The sequence below is a fragment of the Leptonychotes weddellii genome, chromosome 3 (genome assembly GCF_054177405.1).
Source record: "Leptonychotes weddellii isolate Sample4059 chromosome 3, ASM5417740v2, whole genome shotgun sequence".
In the NCBI taxonomy this organism is placed as follows: domain Eukaryota; kingdom Metazoa; phylum Chordata; class Mammalia; order Carnivora; family Phocidae; genus Leptonychotes; species Leptonychotes weddellii.
Window position 1 is genome coordinate 94,700,908 of NC_138371.1, and position 22,683 is coordinate 94,723,590.

General features: G+C 41.2%; 1 protein-coding gene across 6 annotated transcripts in view; it reads right to left on the reverse strand.

The window, feature by feature from the left end:
• CLASP1 (cytoplasmic linker associated protein 1) overlaps window positions 1-22,683 on the reverse strand; it is a 248,232-nt gene that overhangs the window by 82,698 nt on the left and 142,851 nt on the right. For all 6 annotated transcript variants that reach the window (XM_081814611.1, XM_081814613.1, XM_081814612.1 and 3 more), the window contains exons 10-19: window positions 22,129-22,202; window positions 20,946-21,038; window positions 19,836-19,981; window positions 18,801-18,936; window positions 17,480-17,550; window positions 13,545-13,604; window positions 4,654-4,731; window positions 2,940-3,107; window positions 2,264-2,313; window positions 1,238-1,408 (exon numbers count right to left, since the gene is read on the reverse strand). In XM_081814611.1, coding sequence (XP_081670737.1) covers window positions 1,238-1,408; window positions 2,264-2,313; window positions 2,940-3,107; window positions 4,654-4,731; window positions 13,545-13,604; window positions 17,480-17,550; window positions 18,801-18,936; window positions 19,836-19,981; window positions 20,946-21,038; window positions 22,129-22,202 — 1,047 coding nt within the window. The remainder of the gene's footprint in view (window positions 1-1,237; window positions 1,409-2,263; window positions 2,314-2,939; window positions 3,108-4,653; window positions 4,732-13,544; window positions 13,605-17,479; window positions 17,551-18,800; window positions 18,937-19,835; window positions 19,982-20,945; window positions 21,039-22,128; window positions 22,203-22,683) is intronic.

A 22,683-nucleotide genomic window follows, 5' to 3' on the forward strand; every position in this document is an offset into this window, starting at 1 on the left:
TAAACACTCTGATGTGATGCCACAGCACTAAAATGGTAGAAAGGGAAACCACTTAGTGGGTTCCTTCCCAATCACCTGTGTCTGAGGTAGTTCCCTAGAGAATCAAGACTGACTTAACTTAACTGACTTAACGTTCTAGAACACACGCCTCTCACACTGTAATGTTCCTAGCACAATCTGTTTTTTCACCTTACAGGATAACCGATTACAAAGGACTTTTATATCCTTTTGTTTATCCCCCACATGTGTCTGAGCTGGGTGACTATTACTACAACTAATTAGGTGGAGAAACCAGCTTCAGAGACTGCGTGGCCCGTTCAAGGTCACCAAGCTAATCAGTGACAGCCCAGTAATCTTCTCTTGGTGCTCTCTCACTGGGCTTCCATGCTCAGAACACTTTTAGAACATTAGTTTCAGAAATGACTTTGGAATTGGTTTGTAAACCACATAAGTAATTTAGTCTCAATGTTCCATGAAGCTTAAATTGTATGTATTCAATTTCCAAAATCCAAAATAAAACCAATCCAGCGAAGTCTCCAGATTTTGGCTTGAACGACTTTGCTCTAACAAAAATAAAATGTAATCAATGATCAGCCTTACATATGGTGTTCAGTTGTCTGCTAAAAAACTGACCTACCATTCTGTCAGATATGAATTCTTTTAAAAATTTTTTTAATCCTTTGGCTATTGCTAGAGTAAGTACACTTTCCTCCCAAGGTGACACATGGAAGACCAACACTGTTCTGTGGAATATGGTTATGTTGGCTAGTAAATCCACCCCATTGCTCTAGAGATGCCCTTTGTTGTGGCCCCTGCGTCCCGCACCTCTGCCGCCCCAGTCATTCTCAAATTGGGAAACACCTAACCACGACGGTCTTTGGTGATTCCCTCACTAAACCCTCTGATTCTGTCCCCACCGATGTCCTGAGGGGGAAAAAGCCAGCTCTGGCAATAGGGGAGGTGGCATAGGGGCTGGCGGGGCTGCCACGGAAGGGGGGAGAGAAGCTGAAGGGTGGGTTCAGTGTGACACGCCGTGCGAGCACCCAGGGAACACTCAACAAAGGGTGGCTGGGAACCAGCAGTAAGTGCACAGAGCTACTTATACTTAAATATCAGCCCTAAAGCAGTGAGAATTTCCTCAATGATCATGTTTTATAATTTGCTAAATAAATTTGAGCAGGGCTAACTGTAATCTCAAACAGCAGAACTGGGGGGAAAGGAGGTGGGGTCTGGTTACCTAAGGATGCGTATGACCCAGGAGGCAAGGCTGCTGCTGAGCTGAAAGGCGTAGCTCCCGAGGCCGAGGACACCTTGGACTTGGCACTGGCTGCTGCGTTCACGTCAATATCGCTTCGCGACCGCTGGAGCGATCCGGTCGTTGACACGGATTTGGTACTAACTGTAGAAGCTTGAGTGGTAAAGAAGGAAACATCAGTAGGGACTACACTAGAATTGTAAACATACATCGTTAAAACTTGTTTTGGTTTTCTTTAAAAAAAAAAAAAGTAGGCTCCACGCCCAGCATGGAGCCCAATGCGAGGCTTAAACTCACATCCCTGAGATCAAGACCTGAGTGGAGATCAAGAGTCAGACACTTAACCGACTGAGCCACCCAGGCGCCCCTTTCTAGCAAGTTTTGACAAAGGCTGGAGTGCGTGAGCAATGACATGCTGTCTTTCCTGGTCATTGAAGACAGTTCGGCCAACGCAATGCTGAGGGAAATTAAGTGACCATGACCATACACACGCATTCCATTTCTTTTCTTGTAATCGAAGACTATAAACCCTAAAGAAACGGCCCCTCTTTCTGGTTAATGTGAGGAGTGAGGTAATGAAAGAGCGTGCACATCTGGCCAGTTTCTGCACGATGTGGCCTAAGCAGGCACCCCGACTCCGATGCCCTCCTGCTCTCGGGGAACATTCTACTCTCCCACCTCTAACAGCCACCGCACCACTGCTGCTGGGGCTGCTCCAAGCATCACCAGCTGTCCTCACTCTTGTCCAGTGACCGGAGCAAGGGAGCAGCACTATTCAAGTGGAAAGGTCCCAGGGCTCCCCTTCTGCGTGTGTTTCTCACCGCCCTTGGCCGCCGGCGCAGTGGAGCTCTGCTGGGCATAGCCGGAGCACCGAGAGCAGCAGGCTCTGCAAACCCGAGGGGCACCTGAAAGCAGGTGGCTGGCTTCCGGTGGCGGAACAGCCCCTGGGAGCAGCACCGGAAACAGAGGCCTCCCCGAGGGGGCCTTCACCATGGCCGTCGGTCTTACCTCTAGAGGTGGTGCTTCCAGTAGGACTTCTTTTGGCAGAGAGCGGCCGGCTGAAAATAAACGTACACGCATGTTCATTATTACCAAATGTGCACTTCATCTGCGTTCGCCCAAGTACTGTCTACAACAGGAAACTAGGATAATGAAGGAATCATTTCAGGGTTTTCCGAATTTCCCAGGTAACTGGGACCACAATCTTATAAATCCCTGATTTCAGACAAAGCTGCAGCATTCTATTTTGGACTATCTTCCAAACATTCAGAGAGAAGTCATAACTCAAGACAGAAGTTAGAAATCCAGAGTGCGGACGATAATACATTTACTCCCAGATTCCTAACACCCCTCCCCTTTCCAGACTTGTCTGCAAGTTAACCCTCATAATCTCCTAGAAGACCCTGTGAATGATTCACTTATTTCAGTCCAAAACCGTATTCTAGGGCAGCCATATAAATTTAACTAGACACTACTTAGAGCAGAGACCGAGGCCACCTTTTCCTTACCATTCCCCAAGTATCTTACCTAGCAGCAGAACCCATCTGAAGTAAGAGGGGACTAGAAGAGGCACACACACATTAAAAAAAAAAACAAAAAAAAAAACCAGCTGGAATTTGTGTCATGTAGCAAATCTTTCAACATAAAATCTCCCACGAATGAAAAGCACAGCTGAAGTGCTTACTTCAGACTCTCCTGAGAGCTCGAGGATGAGCGGTCGGACTGGGGCAGAGACACGATGCTGTCGGAGTTCTTCAGGTGGGACTGCAGGGCCTTCTGGTAGGAGGACTCGAGGGTGTGGTACAAGTGCTCTGCTTCTCTGCTGAAGTGACTGTGAAAACCCCAGTAGCACCTAGGGAAGACACGCAGCTTGCCGTAGTCAGGATCGCACGGGGCTCCCGCCAAGCTCTGTGGCCCCCCATGCAACACAGTCAAGGACTACTACCCGTGGTGCCCTGCCACTAGGAGCAGCACCAGGTGAGGAAGACAGGGTGGCTGAAGGAGGCCTGTGGTGACTCCGGGCCGCACAACTTACTGGCTCTTCTGACACTGGGCAAGTTCCCGGACTTCTCTGCATCTTAGTCTCACTTATAAAACGGAAACTAAAGGGCCTAACTTGTGAGACTGGGGAGCGTTCGGGACGATGGAGCTAAAACGTCTAGAACTAGACTGAGAACACGGAGGGGGCTCATCCATGGCAGCTTTTATAAAAGCGACTGGACACTTGTCAACCTGAAGTATTTACAGTTGCCTCAGATAACATGTACGAGAGAGAGGCACAAAGATGTGCTGAGCTACTTGAACTCTGTATTGCAGCATGACCAAAGAACCAGAAAAAATTGGGGAGGGGGAAGACACATACAAGGATAAAAATAGCATTAAGTACATGACTAACAACTCCATTCCTAAGAGTTGTGAGCAACTATTACCTACGTCACTTATTTTGGTAGGAACTGCCCGAGCTGAGACTGTGATAACCACTTCAGTGTGTTGATGAGGTTCTCCGACCTCAGAAACTGGGGACCAGAATTTAACGGAGAGCGGTCCAAGAGCAACAGGGACTTTGTCAGGAGGTATCAGTGCAGCTAAGTCAGACAGTAATATTCCAGGTGAGTGAGAAGAGAGGCTGGCTACCTGTGTCCAGTAGAAGAGCTGGTCAATATGAAAGCACAGAACCACCACCCCAGGTGCAACATTCACAGCACTCATCTACACACGGCCCAAGACGGCATAAGTCTCAGCATCTGACTCTTGGCTGTTACAGGCACAATGACAAAATTATTCCTGGGGAGGCACCGAATGCACGGTCACAGCCACATGACTGGAGCATGACCCACCTAATGGCAAAAGTGCCTCACACATGGGATGGCAACGGCAAGTCACCACTGCGGCAATCCCCAGCATCACCTCAACCCACCTGCCCCTCACCACGTTCACACCTTCCCAAGCAGCACCTGAAGCTTGCAAAGATACCGGCACAGGGGAAGGATCTCTGGGACTGTGATTTTTCACAGGAAAGCAAAAGGTCCCTTTGGGTTCTGACCTGGCTCCTAACAGAGCCTAATGAGTAAGAAAATGCACTGAGTGTGCATACAAGTGCTTGTCTGATTCATGTACTCATTTGTCATAAATTTCAAAATGAGCATGCTGTTGTGTACCTCAGTCCTGCTTATATTCAAATACTGTCAATCAGTCTTTCAGGCCTGGGCACCTGAACAGCCTTCTAAACAAAAATTTAGAGAAATACTGTGACATGGGCTTTTGAGGTCGTATTTCAAAGTCACAATTAACAAAACATGTTCATGTAACTTAATGAGCTTTGAATAAGGCAATCTAGACAACACCCTGAAATTTAAAAACATTGAATTAAAAACAAGTGGTGTACAATAAACACTTACTTTCTGGCTTCTATCCTTGCTTCGGAATCCGCATCATGTATTCCCTTCTTTATTGTTTCGGCTAATACTGATATATGTCTAGACATTAAGAAGAGAAAGCAGTAACAATCATTAACATGTGGTTTTATGCGGGTGAAAACTGGTGTGAGAACTTCAAATCGGCACATGGAACCTAGAGCCTCTGTGCCCAGTGAGTCAACCAACATGCAGCTGAGAAATTAGAGCTCCCTTCCCCGTCGCTCTCCTAACTTCTACCTCCGTCTCGGGGCACCCCCGCCCTCCATCAGCTGCCCCCACCTAAGTACCCCAAGTTTTTAAAATAATGGCTGATTCTTCTTACTTCCTACTTATTTAGCACAACCTTTGAGGAACCCAACGAACAAGGCTACAAGTCTCTACCTTTCCATGGCCAGCAGTAGTTTCTATGGAAATTATGAGGTAATAATCATCAGAATACTGGCTCACATTTCTGTAATTAAACACAATGTTTTTTTCAAGTTCCACTATGCAACATGAAAAAATTTATAAAATCATGTCACAATTTTATAAATAGGTGTTCTCTTTAGCTTATGTTCTGCCCTAGCTGAGAGGAAGTTATTAAAGTGTCTCTTTGAATGTTTGACAGATTTTTAAGAAAAGAAAGAAGGCTGCAATGAGTTAGTCTCACAGAACAAAGAGTAGTTACCAATCTTATGGCCTGTTCAGAGTCTTTGCCTCATTCCTTCATTTAGTAACTGTTTAGCAAGTACCCACTAAGTGGCGGATGTTGAGTGAGGAGGCGAATGAATAAATACTGAGTTCCTCACTATCACCGAATAGAGGATACAATACCCAAGAGATGAAAGAATGCACGACTATCTTCTAGATTCAAGGTATTTGCAGGTGAAATTTTACCCCTGGGAGGCATGGCTTTGTTTCCTCTCTGCTCCCTGCAGTATGGAAAGGGACTCCCAGAAGTACTTCATTAAAATGCCCCTAATAAAGTGATGAGTATGCTATAAAGTTCCTCACAATATGTAACATTAAAAACTGGGTGGCACAACATCATCATCTCTCCAAATTTAACTCACCAAGAATAACAGGCACCTCAAATTCAAAGAAACTAAAAATGGCAAAGAATGAATCTTGAAATTAAGAGACATCCTTCTTCAAGAATCCTGCCATAATCCTACCTTTTATCATGATGATGTGAAACATACCAACACCAACCTGAATAAAGAGAAAACTGCTGACTTTCCGATTCAGGGGGATCAGAAAGAACTGTGAGATGAGAGAAATTCCTTTAAGGATCTAAGAGTTACACCTGGCCTGCCAAGAGCAGCTTGGAATATTTTCCTGGTTGGAAGGGACAGGAATGTCAGGCACCAGGGTGAGAGTCAATAAGGAGTTAACCGTGGCTGACTTCCAGGGAAAATGGCAGAGTAGGAGGACCCTAAACTCACCTCCTCCCACAGACACAACTAGGTATCACCCACATCATTGTAAATAACCCAGAAAACTACCTGAAGATTAGCAGACCAGACTCTGCACAGCTAAGTGTAGCGAAGAGGCCACACTGAAGAAGGCAGGGAGGGCACAGACTTTCTGTATGAGGGAGAGACACTGGGGACACACAGAGGGGAGAGGACCAAACCCTCACACCAAGCACCCCAGGCACGGGGAACCCGCATGAAAACCAGAGGGGCATACTTTTGTGAATTCTTACAATCAGTGGGGCTTAACACCGAAACTTTAAAAATCAGTAGGAGGGAAATAGGAAACTGAGTCCCCACCCTTAAAGAGCACAACAAACAGCCCCTCAGAGATACAGCAATAGAAGCAGCAGTTTGAAAAACACCTGGGGTATACACAAGGAAGATTGCTTTACTGATGTGAGAGCATGAGCCAGAGGGGAAGGGATCCCGGGGAGACTTCACCAGGAACAGAGGAGCTGGTACGCACCATTTCCCTGCCCCACCCCCTGCCCAGGGGTTACATAAACACAAACCGGCCAGGCCTTGGTTCCAGGTACCCCCCCCCCCCGCACAGTGGACCCACGCAACACTTGCTAACACTGCCTGCGCTGTGGTAACATTCTCCTGGGGTCCCCCCCCCGATATATCCTTGGCCACAACCCAACAAAGCAGTGCCACAAGCTTGGCATGGTGCAAGCAGCCCCGACAGGGATGGGTTGGCACCTCTGCAAAGTGACTCCTGCCCTGAGGAGAGGGGAAGCTAACCGCACACACCAGTCAAGACTGTGGCCCCAGCAGTGGGCTGGAGTCAGACAGCTGCTCTAACTGTACGCACCACCCACCAACAAAAGCTTCTCAGGGGACAACAGAAGGAAAGCGCCCAGCAGTATGTACTACCGCATCTCTGACAATGCCCAGTGTGAACGTGACTCAAGCCCAAGCCGGCCCCAGACCGGCCCATGAACAACACAGGGATCCAGTGCTGCCCACGATAGGCAGAGCCACTGCAGAGGACTGGACTGAAAGAAAAAGCGGCTCAGCCACAACATCAGGATACATGCAACACATGGAGACACCCCTGCAGTGCCAGTTTGGGTGAACAGGGGACAGTGCCCTGCAGGGCACGACAGGACCTCTTCTTCATAAGGCAGGAGACAGAGCTGACTTTCCTAACACACTGAAATAGACAGAGTTAGACAAAGTGAGAAGAAAGAGATACATTTCCCCAGTGTAAGAACAGGACAAAATCAGAGCAAGAGACCTAAGCAAAATGGAGATAAGTAATATGCCTGATAGAGAATTTAAAGTAATGATCAAAGCTACTCACTGGACTTGAAAAAAGAGTGGAGGACCCCAGTGAGAACCTTAACAAAGAGATAGAAAACATAAAAAGGAACCAGAGATGAAGAACTTAATAACTGAAATTAAAAATACAATAGATGGAATAAACAGAGACTAGAGGAAGCAGAAGAATGGATCAGCAACTGGAGGACAGAATAATGGGAAGCAATCAAGCTGAACGGGAGAGAGGAAAAAATAAAAAATGAAAACAGACTTAGGGAACTCAGTGACACCATCAAGCATAGTAACACTTGCATTATACTGGAATCCCAGGGGAGAAGAGAGAGGAAAGGGGGGCAGAAAATTTATTTGAAGAACTAATAGCTGAAAACTTCCCAAATCTGGGGAAGAAAAAAGAAATCCAGATCCAGGAGGCCCTGAGAGCTCCCAACAAAAACAACACAAAGAGATCCACACCAAGACATAGTAATTAAAATAGCAAAACGTAGTGATAAAGAGAGAATTTTAAAAGCAGCAAGAGAAAAAAACAGTTACATACAAGAGAAACTCCTTAAGGCTATCAGCTGATTTTTCAGAAGAAACTTTATGGGCCAGAAGGGAGTGGCATGATGTATTATTCAAAGTGCTAGTGAAAAGAAAACAAAAACAAAAAACAAAACAACAAAAAAAACCCCTTCAGCCAAGACATACTCTATCTCTCCTCTTCCGAATGATAGCCTTGCTGGATAAAGTTTTCCAGACAAATGAAAGTTAAAGAAATTCATAACCCCTAAACCAGCCCTACCAGAAATGTTAAAGTGGGCTCACCGAGTGGAAAGGAAAGACCATAAGCAGGAGTAAGAAAAGTAGGAAGCATAAAAGCAGTAAAATTAAGTACAGCTATAAAAATCAGTCAAGAGATTCACGAAAGAAAAGAGTAAATATGACACCATATACCTAAAATGTGGAGAGAAGTAAAGAATGGGTTCAAACTTAAGCAACCATCAACTTTAGACTGCTATATGCATAAAATGTTATGTATAAATTAAAAACCAGTAAAACCATAAATTAAACACCAGTAATACATATACAAAAAAAAAAAAAAGAGAGAGAGAGAGAGAAAGGAAGCCGAATATACCGCTAAAGAAGTCAGCAAACCATGAGAGAAGAGAGCAGGAACAGAAAGGAACAGAGAAGAACTACATAAACAGTTGTAAAACAAGTAACAAAATGGCAATAAGTACCTACCTATCAATAACTACTTTGAATGTAAATGGACTAAACCCTCCAATCCAAAGACACAGGGTAAGAGAATGGATAAAAAGCAAGACCCATTTATATGCTGCCTACAAGAGACTCATTTCAGATTTAAAGACACACACATACTGATAGTGAAGGGACAGAAGAGCATCTACTATGAAAATGGAAGTGAAAAGAAAGCCGGAACAGCAACACTTATAACAGACAAAATAGACTTTAAAACAGTATACAATCTGGGGTGACTGGGTGGCTAAGTCAGTTAAACATCTGACTCTTGGTTTCAGCTCAGGTCACGACCTCAGGGTTGTGGGATTAAGCCCCACGTCAGACACTGTGCTGAGCGTGGAATCTGCTTGAGATTCTCTCTCCCTCTCTCTCTGCACTCCCTCACTCGCACTCTCTCTTTCTAAATAAATAATCTTGGGGCGCCTGGGTGGCTCAGTCGTTAAGCATCTGCCTTCGGCTCAGGTCATGGTCCCGGGGTCCTGGGATTGAGCCCCACATCAGGCCCCCTGCTTGGAGGGAAGCCTGCTTCTCCCTTTCCCACTCCCCCTGGTTGTGTTCCCTCTCTCGCTGTGTTTCTCTCTGTCAAATAAATGAATAAAATCTTTATAAAATAAATAAATAAATAAACAATAAATAATCTTTCCAAAAAAAAAGGCAGTATACAATCATAAAGGGACCAATCCAACAAGAAGATGTAACAATGGTAAATGTTTATGCACCCAACATGGGAGCATTCCAATACATAAAACAACTAATAAGAAACAAAATAAGGGAAGTAACTGATAGTAATACAATAATAAGGGACTTTAACAACCCATTTACATCACTGGATAGATCACCCAAAGAGAAAACCAACAAGGAAACAGTGGCTTTTAATGACACATTGGACCAGATGGATCTAACAGATATATTCAGAGCATTCCATTCTAAAACAGCAGAATACACGTTTTTTTCAAGTGCACACAGAACATTCTCCAGAATATACCACATATTAGGTCACAAAACAAGTCTCAATGAATTGAAAACGATCAAACTCATACTATGACTATGCATCTTTTCCAACCATAACATTATGAAACCAGAAATCAACCACAAGAAAAATTGGGAAACACCACAAATAAATGGAAGTTATATAACATGCTTCTAAACAATGAATGGGTCAACCACAAAATCAAAGAGAAAATAAAAAAGTACATGGAGACAAATGAAAATGAAAACACACAGTCCAGAATCTTTGGGATGCAGTAAAAGCTGTTCTAAAAGAGAATTTTGTAGAATATAGGCCTACCTCAAGAAGCAAGAAAATCGAAAATAAACAACCTAACAAAACCCAAAAACTAGTTCTAGTTGAAGGAAAGAAATAAAAATTAGAACAGAAATAAAACAGAAATGAAAAAAACAGATCAATGAAACTAGGAGCTGGTTCTTTGAAAAGATCAACAAAACTCATCAATATTCAGTTGACTTATCAAAAGAAAACAAAAGAAGACTCAAACAAAATCAGAAACAAAAGAAGAAAAATAATAACCAACACCAAAGAAATACAAAGGATTATGAGATTATGAAAAATTATATGCCAACAAACTGGACAACCTAGAAGAAGTAGATAAATTCCTAGAAACCTATAACTCCCTAAAACTGAAGCTGGAAGAATTAGAAAATCTGAACAGACTGATTACCAGCAGTGAAATTGAATCAGTAATCCAAAAACTCCCAACAAAAGTCCAGGACCAGATGGCTTGACAGGTGAATTCTACCGACTAGTCAAAGAAGAGTTAATAACTATCTTCTCAAACAATTCCAAAATACAGAAGAGGAAAGAAAGTTTCCAAAACTCATTCAATGAGGCCAGCATTACCCCTATACCAAAATCAGATAAAGACTATAAAAAAAGAGGGGTGCCTGGGTGGTACAGTCAGTTAAGCATCCGACTCTTGATTTCAGCTCAGGTCATGATCTCACGGTGGTGAGATTGAGCCCGGCGTCTGGCTCCATGCTCAGCATGGAGTCTGCTTGAGATTCTCTCTCTCCCTCTGCCCCTTGCCCCAGCTCATGCACTCTCTCTCTCTCTCAAAATAAATAAATAAAATCTTTTTCTAAAAAAAAAGACTACAAAAAAAAGAGAACTACAGGCCAGTACCCTGATGACACATATGCAAAAATCCTCAACAAAATACTAGCAAACCAAATCAACAATACGTTAAAAACATCATTCGCCACCATCAAGCAGGATTCCTAGGATGCAAGGGTGGTTCAATATTCACAAATCAATTAATGTGATACAACAAATTAACAAGAGAAAGAATAAAAACCATGCAGTCATTTCAAAAGATGCAGAAAAAAGCAGTTGACAAAGTACAACATCCAGTCATGATAAAAACCCTCAACAAGGTAGGTTTAGGGGGAACATACTTCAAATAGTAAAGGTCATATATGAAAAATCCACAGCTAGCATCATCCTCAATGGTGAAAAACTGAGAGCTTTTTCCCAAAGATCAGGAACAAGACAAAGATGTCTACTCTCACCACTTTTATGCAACACAGTGCTGGAAGTCCTAGCCACAGCAATCAGACAAGAAAAAGGAACAGAAGGCATCCAAAAGTGTAAGGAAGAAGTAAAACTTCCACTACTTCCAGATGACATGATACTTAAACACAGAAAACCCTGAAGACTCCACCAAAACCTACTAGAACAAATGAAGTCGGTAAGCTCACAGGATATAAGATTAATACATAGAAATCTATTACATTCCTACAGACTAATAATGAAGCAGCAGAAGAGAAATTAAGAAAATAATCCCATTTACAACTGCACCAAAAAGAATAAAATATTTAGGAATAAACTTAACTAAGGAGGTATAAGAGACCTATACTCTGAAAACTATTTAACACTGATCAAAGAAACTGAAAATGACGCTCTCTCTCCCCTCTCCCCTCCTCTACCTCCCGTTTCTCTCTCTCTCTCTCCCTCTCTAAAATAAGAAAAAAAAATGGGCGCCTGGGTGGCTCAGTTGGTTAAGCGACTGCCTTCGGCTCAGGTCATGATCCTGGAGTCCCGGGATCGAGTCCCGCATCGGGCTCCCTGCTCAGCAGGGAGCCTGCTTCTCCCTCTGACCCTTCCCCCTGTCATGTGCTCTCTGTCTCTCTCATTCTCTCTGTCTCAAAAAAATAAATAAAATCTTTAAAAAAATAAATAAAAAAAATAAAATAAAATAAGAAAAAAAAAATGGATTAAGGACTTAAATAGGAGACCTGAAACCATAAAAATTCTAGGCGAGCACACAGGCAGTAATTGCTGACACTGGCTATAACAACATATTTCTAGATGTCTCCTGAGGCAGGGGAAACAAAAGCAAAAATCAACTATTGGGACTATATCAAAATAAAAAGCTTCTGCACACAAAGGAAACTGTCAACAAAACTAAAAGACAATCTATTAAATGGGAGATGATATTTGCAAATGACATATTCAATAAAAGTTTAGTATTCAAAATATATAATGAACTGATATATCTCAACACTCCCCAGAAAAAGAATAATCTAATTAAAAAATGGACAGAAGATGTGAACAGACATTTCTCCAATGAAGACATCCAGATGGCCAACAGACACATAAAAAGAAGCTCAAAATCACTCATCAACAAGGAAATGACAATCAAAACCACAATGAGATACCATTTCACACCTGTCAGAATAGCTAAAATCAAAAACACAAGAAACAACAGGTGTTGGCGAGGATGGGGAGAAATAGGAACTCGTGCACTGCTGGTGGGAATGCAAACTGGTGCAGCCACTGTGGAAAACAGTATGAGGGTTCCTCACAAAGTAAAAAGTAGAAATACCAAATGATCCAATAATTCCACTACTGGGTATTTACCCAAAAGTTTTAAAAACACTAATTCAAAAAGATATATGCACCCCTGTATTTATTGCTGCATTATTTAGAATAGCCAAATTATGGAAGCAATTCAAGTGCCCATCAACTGATGAATGGATAAAAAAGATGTGGTATGTGTATACACACACACACACACACAGGAATATTACTCAGCCACAAAAACGAATGAAATCTTGCCATTTGCAACAACATGGATGGATCTAGAGAGTATAATGCTAAGTGAAATGTCAGTCAGAAAAAGCTAAGTATCATATGATTTCACTCCTGTGGAATTTACAAAATGAAACAAAGAAAAAGGCAAACTAAAAAACAGACTCTTAGAGAACAAACTGGTGGTTACTAGAGGGAATGTGGGTGGGGGGATGGGTGAAATAGGTGAAGGGGATTAAGAATTCACTTATGACGATGGGGCGCCTGGGTGGCGCAGTCATTAAGCGTCTGCCTTCGGCTCCGGTCATGATCCCAGGGTCCTGGGATCGAGCCCCGCATTGGGGCTCCCTGCTCAGCGGGAAGACTGCTTCTCCCTCTCCCACTCCCCCTGCTTGTGTTCCCTCTCTCGCTGTGTCTCTGTCAAATAAATAAAAAAAATCTTTCAAAAAAAAAAAAAAAGAATTCACTTATGAGGAGCACTGACTAATGTACAGAATTACTGAATCACCATGTTGTACATGTGAAATATAACATGGTATGTTACCTATACTGGAATTTAAAAAAAAAATAATTTAAGGAAAAGGTTAATCGTGGCTTTGTAGCTGGCATGGTGCACATCTGTCCACATCTCTAGGCACACTAAAACTGCAACCAATGTAATTCCCTAAAAGTTCCTGCCAATGTTATGATCTTCACATCAGTAGAAATAACAGATGTAGTCGTGCAAACAAATGCTTAGATTCCTTCGATTCTCATAAAAAGCAGGTTGGACCACTTGTCGAGGCATTAAATCTCAAGATTCATTTCAGAGGGAAAAAAAACCTGCAAATCAAATAGCTTACCGTTCCAGTGAATGTGTCTGCCACTCTTGTAAAAGTAAATCTAAAAATTCAAAACAGCGCCTAAAAATTGTAAAGAAAACATATGTAACTCAGTCATTTTTATGTTAGTGAAAATAAAAGCTTTTTGTTCTTTCCACACTACTTTTTAGAACTGGTAAATTTCTTCTAATTATTAGGATTCAAAACATGGAATATAAAATTGGAATTGGCATTGACTGAAAACCCAAGCAAGTAAAAGTAATTAAGCATCTATGGTGATCAGAAACAAAAATCATTCAGACATATAAGAGACAGGATACAAAAGCTCCCCTGAAATCAGAAACTGGAGCTTCATGGCAACATTACAGAAAGGGCCTATCACTGTCATTTGTTTTTATACTATCTCAAATAATGTTAATACGGGATGTACATGAGCAAAAAAGATCAGCGTACTTTATTACAGAATCAGGGAACTGGTCTTTGCACTAATTTCACAGAATGCCTTGTGCAATAAATGTAAAAAAAAAAAAAAAGTCCTGAAAAACAAAGTGCTTTCCTTTCTAAATTTTCCCAAGAAGGTCCTAGGTAGTGCTTAAAATAGATTTTTCTCTAACTACTCCTCTATTTTCCTCTTTGATCTTTCAACATCCTTTCTTGTCAAGCCTTTCCATTTTGTAATCTTTCTTGGTCTGATTTGTGCACAAAAACAATTCTGGTCTTATCTCCTTTGGATTACATCACCACTTTGGGTTCTACCTCTTTATAACTTTTCAGACGTCCAGGGTGTTTATCTTTGCGGGAATAAATCTTAATGGTCTTAGGAACTCACTCAAGAAACAAATCAGAGGGTAATTTTTCTCTAATGACCAGACTTTCATTCCCATGGTCCTCCCAATTCAAAACCTCATAATCCATATAATTAATCACTCAATAAATCTTTAATAAACCCTAACCCTACCCTAGATGCTACAGATAACAGTGGTAACCAAGACATAAACCAGCAAGCAAGCAAGCCAGACAAGGAACAGTTCCCATGTGCCAGGAACACAAGGGGGCTCTTCTTAGAAGCACACAGGAGAGCTATTCAACCCAGTCCCAGGGCTGGCACCTGAGCGCGTGTGCGTGCGTGCACGCGTGTGCGGAACGCTGGCTGTGAAGCCGACTTTGGCCCACACCCAAACTGTCTCCTCTCTGTCACTCTCCCCACCCCAGCCTCAACCGAGGCCATGTTTATTCTACCTTCTTCCCTGTTCCTCATGTCATTTCCTGGGCTGATGTTTGTCTCTTTTCTTTTTTAAAAAATATATGTGCATTTGTTTATATTTATCTATCTCTTAGTGAATAAAGTCATCTTTGATGCTAATTCTGGTCTTAAACGTGGGTAACAACAATCTGTTTAATCAAAAATATGACCTATAAGCTAGGTTTTATTTTCCACTTTTTAGGCTAACATACAAAGAAGCAGTATCAATACCGGCACTGTTTAACACATTATTTAAACACATCAGGTTAGGATTTGTCTCTTTTCTTTACCTACTCCTACTCATCATTCAAAATGCAACTGTTTTCAACTTGTCTATGAAGCATCACAGAAATACATTAGCTGGTTTTAATCACTACTCTCTGAATTTCTAAATTCCCCAATACAGGTGTTATAACTCACTCTTACATTGCTTTGCATTATTTTTTTTAATCTCCCCATCTAAATGATAAACTTCTCAAAGGCAGGGAGACCGTGCAGGCCATTTCTTACAAATTTCTACAAAGTAGAGCTAGGTACAGGCTGAGTACAACAGAGAAAACACACTGCTTGGGTTACACTGCCCTCTTTGGTTCTCTTTACCTTTCTGAAGGCAGAGGGACTGGATGTCCCTTTTAGTTCTTTCAGCATTAAGACACACTGTTCTGACTGATGCAGACCCTGACTAATGTAAGAACAGCAATCTGAGCCTGTGACTCAGGAAGCGGTGAAGGGGGTGACATTTCTATAGTCACAGTGAATGCAGGTTACCAGTCGTTTAGCACCAGAAGCCAGAACCGTTAAATTCTGTGGACTGAACGGTGTTGCCCCCAAATTCGTATATTGAAGCCCGACTGCCCAACATGATGGTATCTGGACATGGGGCCTTCAGGAGGTAATTATGTTCACATGAGGTCATGAAAATGGGGCTCTACTGATGGGACTGGTGCCCCTCTAAGAAGAAACCCCAGAGAGCACGCTCTCTCTATGTCTCTCTCTCTGTCATGTGAAGACACAGCGAGAAGGCAGCCACCTGTAAGCGACCCTCATTAGAACTCAACCATGCTGGCACCCTCATCTCAGACTTCCAGCCCCAGAACTGTGAGAAAACCAGGACGTTCTACGTGGGGAAAAAAAAAAAAAGAAAACCAATTTCTGTTGTTTAAGCCACCCAGTGTATGGTATTTTGTTATGGCGGCCCGAGCTGACTAATATGCTAAACATCCTGTAACATTCTACAACAAAGATCTGTGTCACTACATCAGAGGAACTTGGCCTAACACTCTGAATGTCTTGGAAAACCTAAAACAATACTGACAATAACAGCAGGAGCAGCAACAAAATCTAATAATGGGTATCATTTATTTAGGTTGCACGAAGTGCATATATTAGGTTGCACTCTACCCAATGACTGAGCCCACGGAGCAGCTCTGCCCCAGGGTATTCTCGTTCCAAGCAGGTCAGAAGATTAGTCAGTGGGAAGAGGTAATGCTTCAGCTGCAGTCGGCCAGGTTCTGAAGTTCACTACCATCCCTCTCCCCTGCTGACTTCACACTCTCATCTCTAGAAGCAGCAGCGAAACTGGAGGTAAAGGGCAGACCGCACTCCTCAGCGACACACAAGGGAGCCACGCCATTAGAACTTAAGCTTTTTCAGTGGAAGGTGCTAATTCCTTCCTTCCTGGCTTTATAAAGGTGGATGATTCCCCTTTCCTCCTTCATGACTTCCACAGAGCTGTTAATAAGATGGGTAGGGGGCTGCCTCATGTGTGGCAGGCATCCCTACCCAGGCAAACAGGGCAGGACCTATGTGACATGCCAGGAAAGGAGGAAAATGTTGGGCAGCGAATGTAAGCTGGGCTCCAAGCTTGGAGTGAAAGGCTCTTTCACTGGGCTAGGATCAGACAATGAACTCAGGAGGCTGCTGACCAAGCCGGCCGTTAATTTACCCTATGAAGCTCCTGATACGGTCCACTGAGAGGCTTCAACAGTGTCCATAAATCCCCTGAAAATCTACACTATTCTGCGTATTTACATTTTCTTGGGAAGAGGGGCCACAGATTTTATTAGACTCTCAAGAGTCAAGAACCACAGATTCCAGCTAGAAGAGGCCTTATTCCTCGCCTGTGATCTAGGGCAGCTCACCTGGACACAAGACCAGGCAGGGACCTGGGAACAAAGACCTAGCTAGCTAACTGGGTGGTATCTCCTGGATAGATCTCCCACAACTGTGCAGCAGAAACAGGTGCTGGTCAGGATTCAGAAGCCCAGAAATCACTGTCGGAAGACGGAAACAACATAAACCTCCTCCTACCGCCCGTAATATTAAATAGATGCCATTAATTTTTATAATGGTCTTTTTCTTGCATGCAGTTACTGCTTTCATTCAGAGAAGGGTACACCGATGATTTAGGTACAGGGACTGAGAAAAAAATGTACACCCCCCCTTCCATTAACTCACATACATACAGACACGTTCTCTGTCTCCCCCCCCTTTCTCTCTTGCTCTCTCTCACATACACACACACAAATAGTGCTTGTCCAAATTTATTTTTCAGACTATTTAGATCATGATCCTTCAATCCAAAGGCATTTATTGCAATGATCTTAGATAATTTTAACATTACAAATGTGAATACTTCCATGGAGGCAAATTTGGAATTTATTTTGGTTTTTAAACCATTCAAAAATAATGAGGAAGCTGTTTAAAAATTTACCTTCTAACTGCGACAGACTTAGAGGTACAGTTGCTTGTTATGACAGGTATTAGCCTAGGGATGTGTGTGTGCTGCAGAGAAGAACAAAAACAGAGGTGAACACTTGAAAATACAAAAATAAAATAAAACTAAGACAGCCACACTTCCTTATTAAACTACCTAAAGCACATACAGATTTAGATTAGAATTTCACTGAGCTTAAAAAGGAAAAAGAATTTCACTGGATACTGCCAAAGGCCATGACAACATTTACAAAGCCTCAACAGACCACCCAATGATACATAAATAAACCTTATGGCAAAACAAACCATTGGCGGGAAGTCTAAACTATCTAGCAGTAGCGATCTAAGTGAGTTCAAAAAGAATCTGCAGACCAATGTGTTTTGATACAGTTTCAATGGGAATGTCCAACAATGGCTTTGGATTTAATATTTCAAGTAGGCAGTGCAAATAGCAGGGACTAAAAATAATACAAGTAAGTGACCTGCGATAACCAGCAATATTCTGGAAAGATTTTAGCATCACCAAGTCCCAGTTTCAAGGGCTGCCTCTGGGGAAAAGAGACTTGAAGGTAGGGAGAAGGTGATGTGGAGTATATTCATTTTAAGCTTTTGTGAACTATTAAGTTTTACTGAAAACTTGTACATAAATTACTTGGATAATTATTTAAACTTAAATGTGTGTTTAGAACACTGAAAAGAATCTTTTATTCATTGGCTTAAACACAATTAAATAAAAACTTTAGGTGAGTAACAAAGCCACAAGCACAAATACCTAAAATGGAATGAATGGGAATTAAGGAGTAATATCTGGAGACATAAAGAGTGGGTATAAACCCAGAAGCAGATGCAGATGCTCAAATATTTAAAGCCAATGATGAGTAAATCAGCAGGCATACACCATATCCATAATTCACGTTATGGAATGTAAAAAGCTCACATAGGATATAATTAAGGAGGGGGAGAGGCTGATTTATATCTACAATATGATTCCAACTATTTATAATCATGTTAATGAAAAATGCCTCTCGGGGCGCCTGAGTGGCTCAGTTGGTTAAGCATCTGCCTTAGGCTAGTGTCATGATCCCAGAGTTCTGGGATCGAGCCCCACGTCGGGCTCCCTGCTTAGTGGGGAGCCTGCTTCTCCCTCTCCTCCCCGCTCTTGCTCTCTCTCACGATCTCTGTCGCTGCCTCTCTCTTTCTCTAAGAAATAAATAAAATCTTAAAAAAAAAAGAAAAAAGAAAAATGCCTCTAATATTGCTTATCAACCACCAATGTTTACCACTTGCTTATTCTAGGTATGGCCCCAAAATATACTTACCCGAATGATTAACCTAACAGCTACAACACCGGATGTGGCCATAATTTTGGCACTATTTGGAATTAAATTAAAGATAGTTGGCATAATGGCTTCAGCTCCATGGTCAAACTTATTTCCCAGAACTGATGACAGATGCCTACAATAAGAAATGAAAACTGTACTATAGTTGTATTTCTTGCAAACAGTGAAGCATATAAACCTCTTAACATCGCAGGGCTTTCATTTAAAGTTATCAAGAGATAAAAAGCAAGGGTCTAAGTAAGATACTTTCAAAATACTTCCAATGTGCACGCAGTGGATTTGGCAAATAGCCAATGGCCCAGGAGTTTGCTCCTTTTATTTTTTTAAATAAATCATTTCCAACTAATTAGTCTTAAAATAGCAAAAGACAAACTGATCATACCCTAATAAAATATAAATATGAAAAAGCTCCCTCACCCTTTTTTTCCTTTTGCCCCATTAAAAACCTTTAACACATAATATAAATGCTTCCATATCTGATACTTTCAACAGCTGCAGCATCTCCTTCCTGTAGCTGCTTTGATATTCGGACACACTTTCTAACACAGAAGTTCCAGCTTCAAACATGGATAACAGATTTAGCTAGGGTAAAATTTCACTGTAGTATATGCCTTTGACTTTAACTTTATAGCTACAGTGCACTTCTGGAAACAAACAAAAATTCTGATAATCATGCTACATCCTGCCAGCAAAATCAATGAAAAAGCTGAGAAACAGAAGTTTGTAAAATTTCTTCTTTCTGTGTTATTAATAATAACTGCTTCAAGTTTCAAATAGAGGCTTCAGAGCTAAGTCACTGAATAAAACTGAAAACCTGTCACTCTTTCCGTCACTGGGCAGGAAGCACTGTAATAGTATAAAAGTACCAACAGAAGCATAAATGGAACAGGTCCCAGAGACTAGTCAGAAGGTACATTAAAGAGACCTGCTGGGCATATTCAATGGACCATTTCAGAAGCGCCGCAACGAGGCTATTTTAGGATGTGTGAGAATCTGAAGCATGGTAGTCCTTACCCCAACGTGATACAAGCCTCCCGCACTACCTGAGACCGCAGGTCCTTAGCAGATAGTTTAAAGGCTCCATCCAAAAGACGCAAATGTTGAAAGAAGTTATCATACTCAGCAGCACCAGCCAAAAGTAAAGATCTTATCTTTTTTAGCTGATGGGATAGAGAAAATTCAGAGATACACAAAACAATTCTTAAAACAGTATATACAAAACAACAGAAGCCATCAAATATGAGAGATCAACATCAAAGTGAACTGGTATCAGAAGTTCTCCCAAAAGAATTCAGCCCATTCAGTATCAGCTACCGTACTGCATAAATCTACATATCACAAATAAGAACAAATTATTTTTATATGCAGTATCTTACAATTCTACAAAACGTATTTCTTAACTGGAAAACATTTTAGTGTATTTATAGAGTCTGTGCTAACGATAAAACACCAAAGCCTTCATTTTAACTCCTCCCCTAAAGCTTACCTTCCCCAGCAATGGACTCCAACTGCCATTCGTTTAGTGAATCAAAGGAAGAAGCAATCCCCTAGTCTTTTATATACTATCCTCCACTGTATCATTATTAAAAGACTAGTCTGAGTTTGAATGGAATACAGCGGTAACTTAATCGCCTCACTTCCTGCCAGCCGATCACTGGAAAATAGCTTTCCGCAGATAAGACACACTCTTGTTTTAATGTTCACCCCACTTTTCATTCATGCACTTTTTTAAACAGAAGGGACAGAATTTTCCAGCAAGTGATATGAAGAAAGAAAGGAAGAGAGGGACACATACTGAAAATGCCACTCAGGAAAGTCGACTTACTGGCCACCAATCACAATTAAATGTTGACTAAGGCAAGAGTGGAGGCCGTCTCCAGATGCTCCACGTTAGGTCTTTGTTAAAAGTACAGGACATACATAAGGGCATAGGTTGGCATGTTTTAGAAATAGAAATAGAAGTGAGGTACTCTACTAAAAGGGTTAAGTGTAAATATGGTAATTTATATTTAAAATACTTACTACTTAAAATTCATCAGAGCTATACCCCAATTGCATAATTAAGTATTTAGAACATTTAAATAAATCCAATGAAAATGTAATCACATGAAGTCAATGGCTTACAGCATTTACTCTTTGCTCCCAATCATGCTTGTCGTCAGATAATATTTCCCTAATCTTGTTTATGGATTCCTCAAGGTCTCGGCTGGAATAAATCTGTAAGCAAAATTAATTTACAACCAATATAAGAAAATTTACAGAATAAACAAAGATTAGTTTTTAATTACACGAAGTCAAGAGATTTTAGTAAGTATAGTTTTAAAAAAATTCAGTTTTCAGAAGGACCTATGAGTTAACACCTAGACAGATTTGCCTTAGAATGAGCTTCTTTCCCAATGTGAATATATACGCACTAGATTCGATGCCAAGTATGGATAACCATGCTTCAAACACAGCTTTACTATAGACTTAACGGATGATTTCATGTACAGAAGAGAAAGAAGCCAGCTGGGGAATGATCAGTGATGCTCAGGTCATTTATTATTCATAGTATTATTTATACCACCACACTCTCTTCAAATCTACTTTCTCATTTATGCTCACATCTTACTAGTAAAATAGGTAGGGGAATAATCAGCCAAGAATGACGCAAGCTGGGAAGGTCAAGGACTTAAGGATGAGCCTGAGCCTACAATGCCAGCTACCTGATTTATACACATATGGCAACCCAGCAGCAGGTAACAAGTGATCACAGGGTCATTAGTGCTATAGGAATCCGGAGCACCACATTCGAGGTAGGCTGAGGAAAAGTGTTATTAGCCCCAGTCAACTATGGACAACACTGAGGCACAAAGCAGGTAAAACGTGTGTACCCCAACCTCACAAGCAATCTCTGCTTTGTCTACTAGGTACTTAAGTGAAGCATCAAGACGGAATTAACTTGAGCTTTTATCAATCCATTCTTTATAGCTTTTCAGACACCCAGTTCCTTGAAATTTACAACTTGTCCAAAAAAAAGATAGTCCCTAAATAAGCATGCTTCTTTGTTCTCACACCTAATCTAATCATTGCATTTTCTCATTTACCTGACCTAACCCACAAATTTATTATTAGAGCAAGCAAGCAACTTCTCTCCAATTCTTACTTTGGGTCTTGACTTTTGCTCTTCATTTCAGCTGTCTCCTGTAGTCCTGAGAGTTAAAATTACCTCACCTAGGAAGGGACTTTACATATCACCTATTTGAAAACTGAAATTTGAAGAGTCAGTCTTATCTGTTTTTAATCAAACTCAAATATCCTCACTCACCTGCACTACAGGTACATCATCAAATGCTTTAATAAAGTCCTCTTCATCAACAGCACCAGCTCCTTCTTTTGCAGCTTTAAATAAGATTAATTTTTAAAATGTGAACAATGTGCAGAGGGGCAGTCTGAATAAACACAATCACCATTACATTTTGGAAGATTTGTAACTATTTTTTAAAGGCTTAATAAAAATTTAGAGTGCTGTGAAAATGACAAACATTACTAACTTTTAATATCAAGATGAAATGTAGTAATTCTACAATACTATATACATTAGTGTAAAGTCACTTAAAGAGACTACTGGCTAAGGAGGACATTTAGCCTTTAAAGGATATAGACAGTTTATACTGTAGTCATGTCTGAATCTTTTGAAAGCTTCCTAATAAACAGATACAGAACAAAAAATTTAATTTTCCAGGGAATAAATTAGGTTGTATTATTGTTAGGCATCTAGCATAACAAATTTGTGAAATATTCAAATAAGTTCTAAAGAATTTAACAGTTTCACTTCAACTTTGTATTAGTCTCAAAACATTTCCATTTCCTTGAATGCATG